Source organism: Dichomitus squalens (genome assembly GCF_000275845.1).
Source record: "Dichomitus squalens LYAD-421 SS1 unplaced genomic scaffold DICSQscaffold_35, whole genome shotgun sequence".
NCBI lineage: Eukaryota > Fungi > Basidiomycota > Agaricomycetes > Polyporales > Polyporaceae > Dichomitus > Dichomitus squalens.
Genome location: NW_006766917.1, coordinates 264,493 through 283,080, shown reverse-complemented (window position 1 = coordinate 283,080; position 18,588 = coordinate 264,493). Strand labels below are relative to the sequence as shown.

The window sequence follows — 18,588 nt, the reverse complement described above, 5'->3', positions numbered from 1 at the left end:
GTAGACAAGGAACGGCGGTAGAGGAGAAGCGATCTCCCCAGTGTACTCACCGGGACACCTGTTCCTCTCACGGCTCTCGCGGCGATAACGCCTCAATAGGCAGCACCTCGAGTCGGGGCACCCCAAGAAGACAATCAGAGTTGGCAGGTGCGCATACTTGGGATGGCAGTGGAGCCCGCCTGTGTTTGCTGCCGGGGGGAGACGAGGGCTCCTTATGCGGCGAGCGGCGAGTCACGAACTGCTGTGAGCGGCCAGCCCGGCTCCCTGGGACCGAAGCATGCTTGTTGAGTTCGGTTTCCAAAGAGAACGTCCCGTGTTGGGAACAAAGGGCGCACCGTACCAGACCGAGCGCAGCACATAACGAGCGACTGTAAGTATCATTATGCCCGACAGATAGCTACAACATACAGACTAGCCAACTACTACTCTATATCGGATTACCCTCCAACCATCCCATCAGATTTCGGCACGGACACGACTCCAAAGCCACCGCTAGAGGTCTGTTGTGATGATGATGATGATGTACGTAACAGTACGTATGCTAGGACTAGCGGTAGTAGTACGTGCCTGGATCGACCGTGACTACACGGTAGCCATCGTAACAATTCAAATCTCCTCCCGAGTGCAGTGCCAGCCCCGACCGTCCCGCTGCGTCTCGACGACGACAAGACCCGCCCACGCCCCTGATCCGGGTCCAAACAGCAACAGCGGCAGCGACGACGTCGCGTGAGGGGAGCCGAGGGCCCGAGAGCCAGGAGCCGACCCGTCGATCGCCCAGGGACAAGCGGACAAGCGGGCGATCGCGCTAGCTCGTCCTCGCGCGAGCCTCGAGGATACCGGGATACCGACAGGTGTGGCCAATGGGGGGCGGCAGAGAGCCAAGTGGGGTCGTGAATCGGGGTCGTGATGATGCGGCGGAGTAGGGCTATACCGCCACGTAATGTGAACGGGACGCACGGCCGCAAGTGCTCCGTGGGTAAATGCGACGTCGACAAAATACTGCGGGGCTAACGTCGGGAAGGTGGTAGATCGACCGTGGATGGCACGACCGAGGAGGGGGTGGAAGGTGGGGTGAGGGGGCAGCGAAAGCTATAAACTCGGTGGTAATACATGTACGCCGTGTGGTATATGTGAAGGAAAGGACAGACGACGGCGACGGATAACTGCAACATTGACCGGAGTAGTCGGCGAATAAACGGTATATGTACGGGGATGCTGATGCGGCTTGGAAATATACTACAACAAATGATGACAGCAAATACGACACGACACAGCAACAATACATGACTCCATTCCAAAGGGGGCGCCGCTCGACGGAACCGCAGCAGAGCACAGATATAAACGACAGAGACGACGAGGGAGAAGGGAAGACTAGGCCGCTCGAGGATTCAAAGGGGGGCATGTCTTGCCGTCTCCGACATTTTATTGTATCCGGGGGCTATTGTCGCCATGTCGTTTCTCCTCGTCTCTCTCGTAATTGATATATGCACTGGAACAAAGATGGACAAAGCCAGTCAGCACGATGCGGTGAAAGCAGAAAGATGGGTTACGAGAAGGACGACTAGGCGAAGATAAGTCGGCGCCTGACGCATCGGGGCAAGCGCAGATAGCGACAGAAGATAACCAAACATCGCGAAGTCCCAACGTAGCACAACGAAGAATGCAGAACGATACCACAGCGACCGCGACGCAAGTCGCGGGCGGTAGATAAGGGGCAGATAGACAGATAAAGAACACGCACAGTGTCTCGTCCGCTTCTTCCGTCGTATCTTTGACCCGCATGTGGATCATAGGCAGAGCAAAGATGAGGCCGGCGACGAGGAGGACCCACGTCGAGATGAAGATGTTCATGTATCTGCAGACGACCATGTGCGGCGTGCAGCCGCACCGCACCCCGTCAGCAAACCATATGCAAGGCTAGGACTAAAGGCACGTCTAGACTCACGGAAGCTTGACCGCGTCCCCTCGCCATATGCCCGCGGCGCCTGCCGACTGCAGCGACTTGTCTGCAGAGAAGACAGCACCACCGCCGTCAAACAAGGCGCGGTCATCAGATGCGCGATAATGAACAGAGGAGTCCGCGGGATTCACGTGCGCAGCAACGCGGACCAGTCAGTAGACGGACAGTGTCAGAAGGCCAAGGCACGCACAGAAGCCGGAGAAGTTTGCAAGCTTCGCGGGGTCATTTGACATCGCTCCCATGAACCAGTACGCCGTCGTCTGCCACATGGAGTCGAGGAGGCCGCAGAATATGTAGAGCCACAAGCGGCTCACATACTCGCCCTCGTGGATATCGATCTTGTGCGGAATATGGTCCCGGGTATAACCTCTGCAGAACTCCCACGTCAGCGAAATCTGTCCGTCGGAGCCAAAACAAGTAAGAGTGCGACGCACTTTTGGTAAAAGTACGCCCATGTGTGCACGATGAAGACCATGACGATGAGGATCGACCACCCGGCGAACGCACGCAGGCGTCGAGACAGACCGCGCTGGTCAAGAAGAAATCCGATGCTGACCGAACCGACGATTTGGGAGAGCCAGTAGATGAGGTTGTTTAGCGCTCGTGCTCGGATAGTGAAGATCGCGCCGTTGTAGTCGTTGAATTCTGCACGTTTGATTAGCGGCGTGACGCGGTGGGAAAACACGCCTGAGCTTACGCCAGGTGTAGAACCAATTGCTGGCAAAGAACATGGGGAAAAGGAGCACGATCCACGGATCTGTCCGCAGGGTGAGGTAGAGCCCGAAGAGCTCAGACTTCCATGATGGATGGCGCGGGGTGACGACTCTAGTGCCGTCAGAGCGTATCATCTTGGCCGGGTTGGCCATGAGAAGGGGGATCAGAACGCCGATGCCGGTGAGGACGATGAAACCGATCTGAAGGCACGTAACGCGTAAGCATACGGACGCTGTAGATGGGAGAGGGGAGGCGGAGAACTTACGTATGTGCCATTAGATACTGAGGCGTTTACCGACCGGCGGTGCAGAAAGAGTAAGCAAGGGTGAGTTTATCACGGCAGGAGTGTGAACTGACCGGAGTCGGTCTGAAATCCCAATGGGCTGTCAGGACGGCGGAGGGCGGCGGAGATGAAAGAGACGCACGGTGTTATCAAAGTTGTTTCCAAAAGATACGGCGGCGCCGACAACACCTCCGAGGTTGAAGATGGACCAGAAGATACCGATGAATTTGCCCTTCTGGTCCTCGGTAGGGTACGCGAGCATGAGAGAACCCTGTGCAGTCCAGAGGAGACCGGCGCTGATACCGAGATATGCACCCGCGGCTATAACGAAGGCGCCGATTTTGCGGTGGAGGTTGTACGCACTATGGCGGAGTGAGCTCGCCGCGCGGAGTGGTCATAGGGGAGGAGAGGGAGGCTCACAGATAGGAGCCAATGTAGAGGGCGTAACCGGTTGTGCCGATCTGGAGAGTGAGGCGGGAACCGAGGACGTTGTTGATCGACCTGTGCCCCTCTTGGTCAGCGTTCTGGCCTTGCCTGCCAGGCCCCCGCGCCGCGCCCGCGCATGCGCCGCATTGATGAACCGCGCCGCAGCGAGCGCGGGGGCGTCGACGCGAAACAAGCCACTCACCCGGCAAAGAAGGCGGCAACGGCGAAGGTGGCGTACAGCGCCGAGTTCGCGTTCGCGCTCGTGGTGGAGTCGAGCATCCCCCCTCCTCCGAGGCCGTTGAGGGCGTTGAAGAGGCCGGGGCCCATGAAGCACACGACGCCGAGGAAGAAGACCTGGATGACGGGATGGTAGTAGAGCGCCTTGAAGCCGCGGTACTGCGGGTGGACCTCGAGTGAGTGCCGGACGCTTGGAGAGTCGTCGTCGTCGATGGTGGTGCTGCCGGTGCCTTGTGAGCGGGGAGAGATGGTCATGAGGTATGCCTCGCGTTGCTTGTACTGGATGTCGGGAGGGGATTGCTGATTGTAGTGGTCGTACCGCGGAGGATCGGTCTCGTACCGACGGTGGAAGCCATGGTCGCGGTCAGACATGGTTGGGGGTATGCGTGATGCGTGCTATGCGCGCTGAGCAAGGTGCGCGGGGCGAGGGGCACGAGTGGAGAAAGTGGGTCGTAAGCAAAGGAAGGAAGGAAGGCGGTTCGGGACTCGGGAGTCGCCAGGATGAAGAAGGATGAGGGGCGGAAGGGGAGAAGACGAGAGACGCGGGCGGGAGGAGGGCGGGGGACGGGGATGGTTGGGGACATTGTATTGAAATAAGATTGCGATCAGCGCCATGAGCGAGCGGCCTGACTGTCGGGCTGAGGCCAGAGGCTACCTGGCGGAGACGACTCTGGGATCAGTCAGGACTCTGGGATCAGTCAGGACTCTGGGATCAGTCAGGAGACTCGAGCACAGCGCCCGCTCAAATCAGAACCGCATCGAGATCAGGCATACCCACCTCGCTCCAAGTACCAACACAGTATCTAATACGTTGCTCACTCCTCGCCTATCGCCCCCAACGCACACTCGGCCAATCGCGTCTGATAGCCCTATCTCCTCCCCTAGTCCTTTTCCAGCCGTCTGCATTTCATATGGCTTCTCTCCTGCACCCGCCAACGTAGACGCGAATTCGATCGTGTGACACTTCGTATCTCCGCTTCACATATCGTCCGTTTCAATCATCTCGACTTGCTCACAGTTAGTGTTGCCCCAAGCTAGTGCAATGCAATGCAAGCTCGCCTGCTGGTATGTAAGCGACCGTATCACAAGTTTTGATGAGTGAGACGCCAAGCTGGCTTACTGGGCACCGTATCTGGCCGGGCGTTCAGAGCGTACAACCTGCTCAGGCGGGATGAATGCGGGAAGTGAGTAGTACACCTCAAATCCAGCCTATCGTTGCGACCTAGCGGTTTGGTTCTCAGCATTGAAGTACAGATTGATGTATCACAGCTTCATTCGACTATAAGAGCCCCTCTGATTATGCCTCCTTTCCGATCAAACAGAAGCTTGCGCAAGCTCACATCGTGTGGCATGAGTCTGCCAAGTGCTAGTCCTCCTGGGCTACTAAGGTACACGGAAATGACAACCGCTGTTGTTACTAGAAGTAGTTTGGTAGTTCAAGCTCCACCAGGATATTCAGAGACATCCATGTCCATCGCCCAGTGAGAAGGACCTCCTCACATGGCAGGGCCGAAAGTAAATCAACAGGCACACAGGAGACGAGAGACCGTCACTTGCAGGCGCACTTCTATCTCGATGACATTAATTGCAAGGATAAGCTGTGCTTGTAGATGTTCCACTAATATCCCCAGGGCTTGAGAATGGGGACATAGGTTGTAAAGGGGTTAGATATCTTGTACCCATGAAGGACTCGTATCAAGAGCAAATGGTGACAGACATGTTGAGCTTAGAACATACTCCAACTTGTTCATGCACTCGGGTTTCGCAAACGGAGACATCAAGTGCAAAATGCTACCAACACATCGAGAAGCCAACGAGAGAGTGTTCTGGTTACAGAGATGTGCTGATGACGAGCTAAGAGACGCGATGGTCCGCCTGCAGCGCACCATGGTTTTCCTGTATGCAGCTATCGGCGTCAAGGATCGAGCGGAGTGGGCCAGGAAGTACGATGATCAGCATTCAGTGAAACGTAGGTTTCAAGTGAAAGCATCAGCAGACAAAACCATAGTCAGGTAGAGGGATGCAGCACCGTAAAGGTCAGTGTGCACCAAGGCGTTCAATAGGATCAATGTCCTTACATGACCTTGACAATGGACCGGAATCGGACAGCGGGTCCTTCAGCCAATAGGAGTCGTGAGGGGCATCTGATCCTCAACTTGCAAGTTGGTCGGCAGAACGCAAGTTGCAGTAAGCCGGCCGTGGGAACAAGCTGCTACAAGCAAGCCACAAGCTAGCTGGTAGCTTGCGGCAACACTAGTAGGCTCACAGCGTCGAGCCGAATGTTGCCATCTCCCCCTCTTTGCGAGGGACAACAAGGCTTGAGCTGTCATACCTGCCAAGGCAGTTACATACTCGCCCTACGACATGTACGTACCAATCTCGCCCCAATCATTCAAGTGTTTGGCGAGACCCACGCTATTCAATGACATCCATTCCACGGCAAGCGTGCAAACGACTCAAGAAATGGGGCATCTCAGTCCTTCATGCAGCAGACTGCCCAAAGCATGGCTCAACACAAGGTTTAGTTTGACACCATTCATTCGTGGACGAGATTACACCGGCGAGTAGGTGGAAACGTCAGGTCATAACGTAGTCAAGGTAGCCATAGTCAACAGCCAAGCGCGAACAAATTCGAGGACAGGGCGAATGAGAGTTCTTGCCGCCAGCAACCAAACCCATCGTACAACTGTCTCTACACGTCATACGACGAACATCGGTACCAGACGAATAAAGAGATGAAAGGAGGGCATGTACACGAAAACGACTCCGTATACCCGAATGCGAGCAGTACAGATATCCACGTGCGCAAACGCTCACTGGGCACCATCGACGCGCTCACGGAGGCCGTCAGCAGTCACGGTGGGCTCGGATTGGGTGGGTGCGAGGCGGGATCCGTTGCTGCTAATGTTGGCGAAGACGGGGCGGACGACACCGCCATAGAGAGTTTGTGCGCCCTGTAGATGAAAACAAGAAGCACATGCCACGCGGGTAAAGGTCAGCAAGCTCGACCATGACGCAAGGTAGGCTAGCGCTCAGAGAAGCATATGATACTCACGCGGAACTGAGGGAGCTGGAGCCAGAGAATGAAGACGCTCTTGAAGGCGAAGTACCAGGGGAAGTAGTAGAGGACGGCACGGAGGGCGAAGGACTCGAGGAAGTTGAAGAAACCAAAGACGATCCAGTACGTGAGCCACTGTACGTCATCGGCGTGGCCAGGGCTCTCAAGCGCCTTGACCGAGAGGTAGGCGGGAAGGGCCCATCCGACGAGATTGGAGACGGGGGACGCAAAGGCGTTGACGGAGTGAAGTACGGCGAGGAGAACGACGGCGCCGAGGAAAGCGTAGCTCTTGGGTACCTGGGTGCGCTGCTCAAACGCGTTCAGGGCGGGGTACTTGGAGAGCTGGGAGGAGTCGTGTGATTAGCACGAATTCCCTTCGCTTGCTTTGCTCGCGCCATGACAGGGGGCCGAGGTAGGAAACGAGAGGGGGACATACCTCCTTGTCGAGCTGGTTGACGTAGTAGTTCGCCTTGTCCTGGGCCTGGATGAAGGCGGGGTGCTGCTGAACTTTTTGGGTCGCGGACATCTGAGGTGGCGACGATGTTGAGCGCCGTGCGACGGAGAGCGCAGAGTTGACAGTCGGGAAACGCACCTTGGACGTGTAAGCTGTCGTAGAGCTGTGTGTGGTGGCAGTGGAAGGAAGAGGAGGAGGGTCGTCGTGGATGGGAGGCAAGGGAGGAAGGGGCGAGCCGGGTTGATATGGGCTTTGATGACGCGTGTTTGGAGGGTGCCACGCGTACGTCAGACAGCCCACCTCGCCTCCCTCAGCTCTCGACAGTCCGCCACCGCTCCTCCCATTCAGCATGGCCGACTACCAATCCATACAGGCACGCCCCCGCTCCCCCTTCCGTTCTCATAGCTGACCGTATTCCTCCACAGTCCCTGCACAAGTCTACCCCCGCCTTCTCGCCCACCATCCCCACCTTCCTCCTGCCCTACCTGGCTTTCCTCCTCCTCGCCGCAACCTTCGCCCTCGCGTTCTACTTCTCGACGTATGTATCTGCCCCCCACACTATCATGCCCTACCCCCGTAATGACCCGACCTCTCTCTTCCCCACAGTCTACCGAAAGAGAAGATTCCCGCTCGCGAGCTCGCCGTGGCGTCCACAGCAAGCCTTTTGGGCGGCTTCGGCGTCGTAGCCCTCTTCTGCTCCGTCGGTGTATACGTGTAGCAATCCCACTCGCCCTGCTCCTCCCCAGTCGCTCTCGTCCACATCTGGAAAATGCCGAACGGATGATGGCGCCGCTAGTTGTTGACTCGCCATCCAAATTTGCACCGCACGCACTGGGAGGAGCGCGATCACTAGGTGAGCTAGGCCAACGGCACATTGTGCAGATACATACAGTATAGAAGATGGTCGAGCCCTCATCCGCACTCCGGAGCTAGCACATTGCGTCTTTTCAGCCCGTTTTGCCGTCAAAGAGTAGATAGAGACCCTACCTGAGCTTCCTTGGAATATGCCTCCATGTGCCCACACTCCGGGCACTTCTCCGTGACCTGCAACGTTTCGCGATATCAGAGCCTGTGCAAAGACGCACCCCACGGGTGTCTGAACCGACCTTGAGTAAATCCTCGTTTGCAGCATGCACCTTCGTCTGCGTCTTGCGCTTTTGCCTCAGGGCGGACGGGAAGGCCTCGGGATGAGACCTAGTCACGATCTCGATGTTCTCGTACGCTAGCCGTCGATGTGCGTTTGTCAATATCACGTCAAGAGAGTCGGAGCTAGGACCCGGACGAACAGCTCGCTGGTTCAACGTGCCCACACTGCTCGCAGGTGACCTCGAACTCGCCATCCTGAGGGAGGTTCAGGAGCGTGCCACAATCAGGGCAGAAGAGAAGCGAGCCTGATACAGAGGAACGTGTTCGACTAAGCCCGGCCTGGAGTTTTCTGCGAAGAAGAGGCGTACCTATCTTGTCCGCCTTGCGACTCATGATGTCCCTCTCCAACGGCTGAAGCGCTCCCAAGTCAAGCGCAACTTTCTTGCTTTAAGCGCCGGTTCAGTGATTTGGACATGAGCGCTTGTGTTACCTGATAAGCTCATTGAGATCGGATCTCACGCGACCGAGGCTGATCGTCTGGAGAAAGACTTTATACTCCTCTCAACGCCCAACGACGTCTTCCCTGAGAATCGGATATCATGTCTCTCCCGTACGACCCTTCTACTCAAGCCAACTGGCAAGACATCGCCACAGAGAACGTCGATTTCGACTGGACCGTCAACTTCCAGCAACAGACCATCTCGGGATCTGCGACCCATCACCTACGCGTGAAGAAAGACGATGTACATCAAGTGGTGTACGTCTCTCCCTGCGTGTGAAGCTGCTATACGGTGCTAACGCTGCGCTAGCTTTGATACTCAAGCGCTGGAGGTCACCAAGACCACCGTCGAGGGGAAGCCTGTCGATGTATGTTATCCTACTTCGGATTCGGCAGGTCAGCGGGCTAACGACTACAAATTTAGTACAAGCTCGGGCCTCTCCATGCTGTCATGGGCACACCTCTGATCATTCCTGTCCCTTCTGGCCTCAAAGTTGGCGATCAAGTCCACGTGCAGATATTCTACAGCACGACCAAGGAGTGCCCTGCGCTACAATGGCTAGACAAGGAGTGCGTGCCTTGTGTGCACGTCCTCTCGTCTATATCCATGTCCTCACATAGTCATCAGACAGACCCAGGGCAAGAAATTCCCCTTCGCCTTCAGCCAAGCGCAGCCCATCTACGCTCGCAGTCTCGCCCCGCTCCAGGACACTTCCTCGGTCAAGATCGTACGTCCCCCGCTCGCATCCTGCGGCAGTACGGGGCTCCGTGTCTCATGCTCCGACAGACCTACACCTCGAAGGCGAAGTCGGTCCTTCCGGCGCTGATGTCCGCCATCCGCGTCTCTCCCCCGTCCGACGGCCCCGCGCATGACGGAAAGGAGGTCGGCAAGGACTGGGTCACCTACGAATACAGACAGGTCGGCCCCATTTGCCCGCGCACTGGCGACCCGTAGCTCACCAACAGCGTCCAGCCTATCCCCATACCTCCATACCTGGTCGCCATCGCAGCGGGAAACTTCACCTACCGCGCCCTTCCGAAGGTGGAGGGCAAGCAGTGGACGAGCGGTGTCTGGGCCGAACCTGAGACCCTGGACGCTGCCTACTGGGAGTTCAGCGAGGACATCAAAAAGCCCGTCGGCCCATTTGCTGTCTGTCTTTGCAGATTCTCATATGTATGACAGGTTCCTGGTTACCGCGGAGACGATCTTGCCTCCGTACCGGTTCGGCGTGTTCGACGTGCTCGTTCTTCCGCCTTCGTTCCCCTACGGCGGTATGGAGAATGCTTGCCTTACCTTCCTGACGCCAAGCGAGTATTTCTCCCATTCGCGTCACAACAGCCGCTCACATCCCAGTCTATAGCTTTGATTGTCGGTGACCGAACGCTCGTACGTGTCGGTGAATGCCTTCCACGAGACACGTTTATTTGACACACTTACAGACAGACGTAGTGGTCCACGAGATGACGCACTCCTGGTTTGGCAACGGTGTAACGTACGTCCCGCCACCCCCTCCGCCGGACACCCTTCTCAACCAGCCCTGCTCCTAGCCAAGCGAACTCGACCCACTTCTGGCTCAACGAGGGCTGGACGACCTACATCGAGCGCCTCCTCCTCCAACTCCTCCACACGCCCGCCGACCGCGGCTTCTCCTTCCTCATCGGCCGAAAATCCCTCGAGGACGCGCTCAAGCAGTACTCGGACCGCCCAAAGTACCAGCGGCTCGTCATCGACTTCGAGACGGGCGAGGACCCCGACGACGCGTACAGCACGATCCCGTACGAGAAGGGCGCGAACTTCATCCTGCACCTCGAGCGCATGCTCGGCGGCCTCGACGCGTTCCTGCCGTACATCAAGGACTACGCGACGACCTTCCAGGGAAAGAGCATCACGACGGAGGACTGGAAGCGCCATCTGTACGCGTACTGGGAGAAGCACGGCGGCCCGGAGAAGATCAAGGCGCTGGACAGCGTCAAGTGGGATGTACGCTCGCCAAGACTGCTTCCGCCGGGTGTGTAGCCCGCTAATCCCTCCCTGCAGGAATGGCTATATGGCGAAGGCCTCAAGCTCCCAGTTGAGGTGGTATATGATACCGCGCTCGCGCGCGACGCCTACTCTCTTGCGGAGAAGTGGGACGCGTCTCGTCACGAGGCAGACATCGCCAAGCTGTCCTTCTCAGCAGCGGACGTGGCGTCCTTCAACGCCAACCAGAAAGGTATGCATATCGCCTAACAGCCTCCGCCTCATCCACAGGCTCACTTGAATCTCCTCAGCCGTTTTCCTCGAAAGGCTCCAGTCATATCCTGCCCTGCCGTCCTCGCACATCGCTCACCTCGGCGAGGTCTACTCCCTATCCACGACTCTCAATGCCGAGCTCCGCTGGCGCTTCTATGAGGTCGCATTGCTCGACCCCACCTCACCTTCCTCGCAGGAGTATGCGCCGCAGGCTGCGAAGTGGGTCACCGGCAACGATGGAACGGGCATTGTCCGTGGCAGGATGAAGTTCTGCCGGCCGACGTTCCGTGCGATAGCACGAGCGGACAGGAAGCTTGCGCTAGACTACTACTCTTCGAACAAGCAGTCGTTCCATCCTATCGCGCGGAGATTGATCGAGAAGGATCTCGGTATTGCATGAGGACGGATATGGTATCGAACGACGAAGGGTACAATCAACTTGAGGAGACTACGCCATGCAAAACAGGCAGCATTGTACACGAGAACACTGTAGTGGTACCCAATGTAACAAACGCATCTTCCACATCTATACGATGACGTCTACTTAAAGCCACCCCACAAATCCCCGAAAGCATCGTCCTTCTTCTGGACGTTCGCCGTCGTAGTAGTCGCAGCAGGCGCGCCCCACACATCGCTCGTCGAGAACAAGCTCTGTGGAGCGCCAGCGCCAGCACCAATTCCCCCGCCAGGCGTGCCCCAGATATCTGTCTGCGCAGGTGCGGCAGCAGGGGCGTTCCACCCCGAGCTCGCGCCCCACAGCCCGACGCCCGCATTGCCTATCATACTCGTCTGCTGGGGCTGCTGCTGCTGTGGCTGGCCGAACCCACCCGCGCCTGCGCCCCATATGGTCTGCTGCTGAGGCGCCGTCCCGAACCCGCCCAAACCACTTAGCCCACCGAACTGGTTCTGTGCCTGCGGCTGCATGCCAGGCTGGGCTCCGAATCCACCTGCACCCGCGCCGGCAAACGCAGCCTGCTGCTGCGCGTACGGGTTGGGTTGCGCGGGGGCAGCGGTAGAGAACAGGGACATGATCTCCGCCTTGACGTCCTTCTTCGGCTGCTCCTGCTGGGCGGGCTGGGGCGTCGAGCTCGTGGGCGCGTGGAAGTCGAGGGAGAAGAGGTCCACAGCTGCCGACTGGGGCTGTTGCTGCTGCACCGGCGGTTGCGCTTGTTGCTGCTGAGGGGAAGGGATGGCGGGGGAAGCGGTCTGCCGGCTGGCAGCTACGGCGGTCGAGAGCAGCTGATGCGGCTGCTGCGAGCGGACCGCGTTGACGGAGGAGACGGAAGCGCGGGAGGCATGCGAGGGGGAAGCGATTGGTGCTGGCGCAGGGGTGGTTTGGGCGGGAGCAGGGGCATCGCCTTCGAGTACGGCGGGGTCTTCTGGGAGTGGACCCTCGCGTGCCCATCGCTTGGACTCGTATTTCGAGCGGATGTATGAATCCATCTTGCTGTAGGGGTCGAGGGGGTGTCGTATGAGGTGTCGTGTAGACATCGGAACGCGCGAGTGACGTACTGATCAGGTGGAACATGGCCTTGTCTCAAGTGTGCCTCCCAGTACAAGTTCGCCCTCCGGTTCCCCCACTTTTGTATTGACTGCAAATGGAGATGTCATGAGGAACCAAAGCTCATGAGAAAGAAGACGTACGGCCATCTGCTCCGGAGTCCAAACGTCGAGATCCACGGACTTGACTTTGCTTATGTGGGTGCCCATAGAACGGTGGATGCCTGAGCATCTGATGCACAGGAAAACACCCCTGCAGATGCTGTTGTCAGACGATGCGTACTATATACTGGCATGTAATCATACAAGTTCCAAGAGGCCCATCGCGGGTCTACGACAGCGCGATCAGCTCAAGCCACCCACCACAAGGCTAGATGGAGAGCAGACATACCGTTACGCTTGCAATCGGCGCATGTCTTGTTCTCTGGTCTTTTGAGAAGCTCTCTAAGGGTGCGTGCATGACGCTCAATTGTCGCCTTGTCCTGCTTGGTCGACATGATGGTTGTAGAGAAGATGGAGCACGTTGAAGCGGTGCCGCTGCACTGACAGTCCACACAAGGGATATATCACGCTGAGGCGCCCGAGGATTCTTCCGACATTACAGCATCTGTACACTTCGCTCGGATGGGTGCATACCGACAAACGCAGTTGCGCAGGCATAAAAAGGAAACTGCGATCCGTATACAAAGGTAACCTACACGTCGAGCGTGACAGCGATCAATACCTGGGACAAGACCGCAGCGGACAAGTGGTACGCTGCGCCTGCGTTCAGCTAACGCCGTCGACCATCTTCCCCAGAAGTCTTTCTCTGAGCTGAATCAGCTCCATTTGTTTGTCTCTGGCCTCCTGGAGCGCAAGTCTGGCAAGTTCAATGTTCTGCGGGCACAGTTAGCGCAGTTGACAGACAATGGCATACAACGCGTTGGTTGAACAAACGACGTACAGGAGGCAAGCCCTGGAATGCTTCTACTTGAGCTCGCTTTTCCTTGAGGACCTGTTCCTGTTTCTTGAGTTCTTTCCGAAATGCCGCGAGTTCCGTGATCGTGAGCGGGGAATTCTCTGGCATATCGGTCTGCACGATTCACGCATTAGCGCATTCTGTTACCCTGTGCAACCTCTACTCGCGGATCGAACATTTAGCTCGTCCAACTCTCTCGCGTACTCCTTTGCTTTGGCTGTAAGGGCGGCCTTTCTGCGTTCCATGGCGGGTACTGTCTCCTGCGGATCGGCAGGGGCTTGCAAGGTTCGCATCCACCTGAAAGACTGAGATTCGTGACGGGGCGTTATAGGTTCAGCAACCTACTTTTGTATGAGCTGGTCTTCGTGTATCGTAGACAGTAGCTTGTCTGTCAGGTCATCCTCGACATGTCTTGTCCTGAGTAAAGCACGAGACACAGATAGCTCCTCGAGTTCGAAGTCATCTATCGCTGATGCGTATCTGTACATTGTGGTTAGTTTTCAAGCGTTGTGAATCATGTTCCAACCACGCTCACGAAGAGAATGAGAGATCGTCAATCCCAAGGGCTTCGGCAATCTCTGTCAAAGCACCCAGATAGCACTCGACCTCGGGAGGTAGTGTGATTCCTTGTAAATGAGCGTGCGGTCGACCTTGAAGTATCAATCAGAGTCACGCTAGATGACCCTCTCCCACATATAGGGCTTGAACCTTTGAGAGTATAGTAGCGCTCTATCGTTGAAGGCGGAGAAGAGGCAATTTCTGGCATGATGTCACGAAATATATGAGCGCGTTGATGGTGGATGATATGCTAGCAGAGTGGAGCGGTTCGTGCGATAGGGTGGTTTGAGTAGAGTCCAGACGGGAACGAGGTGAGTGGAGGTGGCTGAGGGGTGATAGACGCCTGTGCATGGTGCGTGATCTACCCGAGGCTACCGCGACGGTGGCACGTATCCCACTGTACCTGTCCCCTCCACCTCGACCTCGATCCTCGCTCGACCCCGCCCGCCATGGCCGACGCAAAAGCACGCGCAGAAGCACGCAGGAAAGCAATCCTCGCCCGCGGCGGCGACCGCCTCGCCCGCATCACCACCTCCGCCCGCGGCGAGGAGGCCACAGCGTACATGAAGGATGGTACGTGACTCGGATGTGTCCTGTCCCTCTCCTCTCCTGCTCACCATGCGTTCCGCGAGATAGCACCTTCACTGCCCAGTCGTACAGGCTTGACTGACTTTGTCGGCGAAACGTCAGATATGCCCACTCCCCCTGCCTCTACTCCAGGCTCCCGCAACGTCAGCGGTGCCCCTGCGTCGCATGCATCCCCGTTTCAAGCAGCCGGCCTCGGTGCTTCTGCGCCCGATCCATCCGTCTGGTCAGAAGAGCAGCAACAACAGTTCATGAACGCTCTCATCGGTGCCGCCGCCTCTGGCCGCTTCCCAGGAGCAGGGGCGGGGGTGGGTGCCCTCCCGGAGCAGCCACGCCCGCGCGCCCCGTCAACTGCGTCATCAACGACCGCCGTCGCACCGTCCATCGCGGGCTCTCCCGCCCCCCCTCTCACAGACGACCCCATGGCCGCCCTCATGAATGCATTACAGCAGGGAGGTGCTGGCACACCCCCTGGCTTCCAGTTCCCCGGCGCGGGCATGGCACCCGCCGAGACCGTCTCTTTAAAACCGAAGACGCTTCTACAGAAACTAATGCCGGTAATACACATCATATCCGCGTGGGCTTTGCTCGCGTACTTCGCGCTCTGGAAGGAGCCGGAGGCGTATGACGCGAAAACGTACGGTTCCCGAGAGTCTCTGTGGAGGCGGTGGGCGGAGCTGAGTTGGAAGATCCCAGAAGATGGATGGGGCGTGCAGGCTGTTGTGAGTCATTTTCTTCTGTCTCGTGCTCTCTGTATCTGGGATTAACACGTAACTGTGTCTTCCCTGCGCAGCCATTCTTCTGGGCGTTCACCACCCTCGCGCTCGTCCTCCACTCATGGCGCATATTCACGAGACTTGTAAGTGTCGCGCGTCGCGTCCCACAGGATTTCCCTGACACCATTCTCTGCGTGTTTTTGCAGGACCCTATTCAGCCCCCGATGCTTCTTGCGTTTGCACTACCGCATCTTCCTTCCCCATTACCCGCTATCATTACGAATGGCCTGAAGTACCTGCAAATAGGTGGCATCCTCTTCGATGATATCTCCGCGCTGCTTGTGGGGATAGGACTTCTCGTTTGGATCGCGACTTGGTTTGCGGCTTGACGAGGACAGTCTTACGACTAGACTTAGTGTATTCTTGCGTACCATGTACTCCTACTAATGGCATTCACGGCGTCATGAATTAATGAGCTCATGGGCGGCTAAACCATCCTCGAGTGTGACTATGTGAATAGGAGTGGATAGATTACATTGTCTGTAGATGTATGCAGAGCGAGGAGTGGAGTGACATAGGGCACGGAGGGAAGGGAGATGTCATGGCAAGACAGCGGCCGCACCCGACTTCTTTTGTGGTGGAGGGTAGGGTGTCGTAGATATGCCTGCGGCGGCTTGCTCGTTCTTCCATCGTTGCCACCAGGAACCGGCGGTGAGGTCCATGAGCTCGTGGTAAATGGCCGATGACCACTTGCCGTCCATGTTGAGCGTCCGAGTCGTGCCGTTCTCTGTGTTGTCGTATGGTTAAAGCACAAGCACCGACAAAACGCGAGGAACTACGCACTAAGTTCTACGACCATCTCAGGTACCAAGGTCTCATCCTTCGTCTTGGGCACCTTGTTGACCCGGATGTCTATTGTCGGATTCGCGTACCGTATCCGCGGAAGTTCCTCCTTCACGAAATGTCTGAGGCGGCAGGAACTCAGTGGATACAGAACCACAAAGCAGTGTGAGGTATAATACCGAGCACCAAAATGATCATTCCGGTATGCATACGTGAGCTGGAGGCTCTTCAGATTGGGGAGGAACGGACGAGGCTCCTTCGTCAATTGCGCGAGAATGCCAGACAGTCGCGATGGGCCAGGTATGGTCTTTGGTTTGCGAGGCATAGCGACGCGTAATTCGGGAGGAGTCTGAGGGTTGGGAGGTTCCCAGGACAAGACAGAGAAGGAGGTGAGCGTCGAGCTGCAACTTCGCGGGTGTCATGGGCGCCTCAGAAACTGGCGTTGTTTGCGCGTGTTGAATCCAGAAGCCGATGGCTTCGTCCCGCTACGCCAACACCGTTTGTCTCTCTCATCCCGTGTTTTGTGTGCTGGTTTTCCTTAAGTCTGCGCGTCAACTTGCTTGAAATTGATCTTATATCTGTGAGATGGACGACTCTCTTGTCGCGCGCCGTCCCAAGCGTAGCACGGCGGGCAATCGCATGGAGGCGGCCCTCGCCGAGTTCAAGGCGGAGGACATTGGCATGGACGATGAAGATGCAGATTTTGCTCTGGACAAGGGTTCGTCATCTGCGAACGTATGACCTGAGCGATCCATTTATGATGCGATGATGGAGTAGAGGAAGAAGACGTCTTCGGGTCCGATTTCGAGTCTACGGACGAGGAAGAGGTTCAAGAAGACGTCGACGCAGCTGCGGAGAAGCTGATCCGCCAAGACGAGTCGCGTATACGCAAGGTAGCTTCATGTCTCGTCTTGATGTTCTTCCCCACGTCAAATTATCAACCAATCTCACTCCATAGACGGCTCGGACACAACTTGAACGCATCACTGCACTTGCACATGCTCGACAAGCTGCAACGTTCAATCCTACATCTATCGCGCCGACTCCTGAAAGGCCCAAGGGAGAGAAGAAGTTGAAGCGACGCGTCTCCCTTGGGGTGGCAGTCAACGCGGAGACTGGAGAGGTCCTCGAGGGAGGTGCGGAGACGGAGGAACCGGACGCGCCGGCTACGCCTGTGACAGGAGGCAAGCGGCATAGCACACGCACACATACTGTCGCGAATACCTCCGCGACCTTCAGTCGGGCACGAGATGAACTGCGAAAGGTGAGCGACACTGTTTCGCTTTCATGCCTATTTTGGACTCATCCCTGATCGCGCATTACATAGCAGGCCTCCATACCGAAACGCGCGAAGACTAAGATCAAAGCGCCTACGCAAGAGGAGCTCATGATGCGCGCTTTGAGCATGGAGGCGGGCAATATCGAGGAGCATACCAACTACCTTACGTTGGAGGAGGAGAAGCGGAGGAAGGCGCGGGCTGTTCGAGCGAGTGTGCAGGGACCCCTCATCAGGTGGATCAGCAAAAAGGAAGAAGAAACAGTGCTTGTACAACCTCCTCTCCCAATCCCTCCGCCGGCGACACCGAGCCCGTATATCCCTTATCGTCGACATTCAACGTCGTTGCCTGCATTGGCTTCGCCGGTCACGCCTGCTCGACATTCGAATACCCTAGCTCTCCATCCTTCCCAGTATACTTCTATGGCTCCACAGCCATCACCATTTCAACAATGGCCTTCATCGACGCCCGGTCCACCTTCTCAGCACCAACCAGTCCCGCCTCTACCATCATCACCCGCGGTGCCTATGTCGCCGTCAGCGACCGGCACATCAGCTCCTGCAAATCCAACGGCATCTCCGTACACATCATTTACAAACACCGCGTCTACGTACACACATGCACCTGTGCAACCCTTTGTGCCACAGCAATCCCCTCCACAGACGCCTGCCTCCGCAATGACTTTTGCCCGTGTGCCGACAGTAGCCACGCAACCATCTTCAGCGATGCCGCCGCCCAGCCAACCAATCGAACGCAAAGAAATCGTCGGGAAGCAATATGTGATCCACGAAATCACGCAGTCGGAGAAGTCTCGCCCGTCTTGGCATTCCACGATGACTGCGATGTTTGGAGACCACGCTGATTGGGAGAACTGTCGTGTCTACACAACCAAGGGTCGGCCTTTCGGTACGTCTAGTCTAAAGCGCAGGAAAGATGACGCGAGTTTGCTTACTAGGTTGCCTCCGTAGCGCGACCAACACAGATTTGCCCAATTACAGGCAAAGTGGCCAAGTATCTAGACCCGCGAACAAACGTGCCGTATGCGGACTTGAACGCGTACCAAGTGATAAGCAAGGTGCTGAGGCACGAATATGTCTGGAGCCCGAGCCTGGGATGTTATGTTTCGAGGGAAGGGAGCGTCTTCTCGAGTGGTACGTAGCGGACACGGTCTTCATGTGGATATCAGCACACCGTGTATCGT

General features: G+C 56.9%; 9 protein-coding genes across 9 annotated transcripts; 4 read left to right on the top strand and 5 right to left on the bottom strand.

The window, feature by feature from the left end:
• Nucleotides 1-363: 363 nt before the first annotated feature.
• Nucleotides 364-4,045, bottom strand: DICSQDRAFT_156616 (MFS general substrate transporter). Its single transcript, XM_007368429.1, has 11 exons — nt 3,586-4,045; nt 3,378-3,458; nt 3,100-3,319; nt 3,037-3,041; nt 2,940-2,961; nt 2,658-2,874; nt 2,395-2,605; nt 2,151-2,329; nt 1,946-2,006; nt 1,742-1,855; nt 364-1,489 (listed from the first exon to the last, which is right to left on the bottom strand). The coding sequence occupies exons 1-11, from the start codon at nt 3,990-3,992 to the stop codon at nt 1,423-1,425; spliced, it is 1,584 nt and encodes a 527-aa protein (XP_007368491.1). The 5' UTR covers nt 3,993-4,045; the 3' UTR covers nt 364-1,422.
• A 2,388-nt stretch (nt 4,046-6,433) lies between these two features.
• Nucleotides 6,434-7,204, bottom strand: DICSQDRAFT_172665 (uncharacterized protein; the record flags this gene model as incomplete). The annotated part of the gene is made up of 3 exons (XM_007368428.1): nt 6,434-6,574; nt 6,676-7,020; nt 7,115-7,204. 3 exons carry the CDS (start codon nt 7,202-7,204, stop codon nt 6,434-6,436), a joined length of 576 nt encoding a protein of 191 aa, XP_007368490.1.
• Nucleotides 7,205-7,481: 277 nt separating this feature from the next.
• On the top strand, nt 7,482-7,850 carry DICSQDRAFT_148907 (uncharacterized protein; the record flags this gene model as incomplete). Its single annotated transcript, XM_007368427.1, has 3 exons — nt 7,482-7,505; nt 7,558-7,670; nt 7,739-7,850. 3 exons carry the CDS (start codon nt 7,482-7,484, stop codon nt 7,848-7,850), a joined length of 249 nt encoding a protein of 82 aa, XP_007368489.1.
• Nucleotides 7,851-7,924: 74 nt separating this feature from the next.
• DICSQDRAFT_172663 (DNA-directed RNA polymerase I kDa polypeptide) lies at nt 7,925-8,611 on the bottom strand (the record flags this gene model as incomplete). The annotated part of the gene is made up of 6 exons (XM_007368426.1): nt 7,925-7,963; nt 8,023-8,061; nt 8,120-8,176; nt 8,239-8,354; nt 8,419-8,523; nt 8,587-8,611. The coding sequence occupies 6 exons, from the start codon at nt 8,609-8,611 to the stop codon at nt 7,925-7,927; spliced, it is 381 nt and encodes a 126-aa protein (XP_007368488.1).
• Nucleotides 8,612-8,796: 185 nt separating this feature from the next.
• Nucleotides 8,797-12,951, top strand: DICSQDRAFT_109731 (metalloprotease). Its single transcript, XM_007368425.1, has 16 exons — nt 8,797-8,975; nt 9,028-9,085; nt 9,142-9,287; nt 9,346-9,445; nt 9,505-9,636; nt 9,691-9,848; nt 9,901-10,025; nt 10,079-10,104; nt 10,158-10,210; nt 10,266-10,698; nt 10,756-10,930; nt 10,989-12,397; nt 12,463-12,542; nt 12,595-12,703; nt 12,757-12,781; nt 12,842-12,951. The coding sequence occupies exons 1-12, from the start codon at nt 8,818-8,820 to the stop codon at nt 11,348-11,350; spliced, it is 1,926 nt and encodes a 641-aa protein (XP_007368487.1). The 5' UTR covers nt 8,797-8,817; the 3' UTR covers nt 11,351-12,397; nt 12,463-12,542; nt 12,595-12,703; nt 12,757-12,781; nt 12,842-12,951.
• A 267-nt stretch (nt 12,952-13,218) lies between these two features.
• On the bottom strand, nt 13,219-14,047 carry DICSQDRAFT_66319 (uncharacterized protein; the record flags this gene model as incomplete). The annotated part of the gene is made up of 5 exons (XM_007368424.1): nt 13,219-13,326; nt 13,394-13,522; nt 13,585-13,705; nt 13,754-13,888; nt 13,944-14,047. Coding segments are annotated over 5 exons (597 nt in total), but the record flags the coding sequence as incomplete, so codon positions are not given.
• Nucleotides 14,048-14,406: 359 nt separating this feature from the next.
• Nucleotides 14,407-15,656, top strand: DICSQDRAFT_109724 (uncharacterized protein; the record flags this gene model as incomplete). The annotated part of the gene is made up of 4 exons (XM_007368423.1): nt 14,407-14,539; nt 14,603-15,273; nt 15,345-15,410; nt 15,474-15,656. The coding sequence occupies exons 1-4, from the start codon at nt 14,416-14,418 to the stop codon at nt 15,654-15,656; spliced, it is 1,044 nt and encodes a 347-aa protein (XP_007368485.1). The 5' UTR covers nt 14,407-14,415.
• A 123-nt stretch (nt 15,657-15,779) lies between these two features.
• Nucleotides 15,780-16,502, bottom strand: DICSQDRAFT_90216 (uncharacterized protein). Its single transcript, XM_007368422.1, has 3 exons — nt 16,290-16,502; nt 16,111-16,232; nt 15,780-16,054 (listed from the first exon to the last, which is right to left on the bottom strand). Exons 1-3 carry the CDS (start codon nt 16,433-16,435, stop codon nt 15,867-15,869), a joined length of 456 nt encoding a protein of 151 aa, XP_007368484.1. The 5' UTR covers nt 16,436-16,502; the 3' UTR covers nt 15,780-15,866.
• Nucleotides 16,503-16,621: 119 nt separating this feature from the next.
• On the top strand, nt 16,622-18,546 carry DICSQDRAFT_109720 (uncharacterized protein; the record flags this gene model as incomplete). The annotated part of the gene is made up of 5 exons (XM_007368421.1): nt 16,622-16,828; nt 16,888-17,003; nt 17,069-17,374; nt 17,438-18,293; nt 18,356-18,546. The coding sequence occupies exons 1-5, from the start codon at nt 16,696-16,698 to the stop codon at nt 18,544-18,546; spliced, it is 1,602 nt and encodes a 533-aa protein (XP_007368483.1). The 5' UTR covers nt 16,622-16,695.
• Between the last annotated feature and the right edge of the window lie 42 nt (nt 18,547-18,588).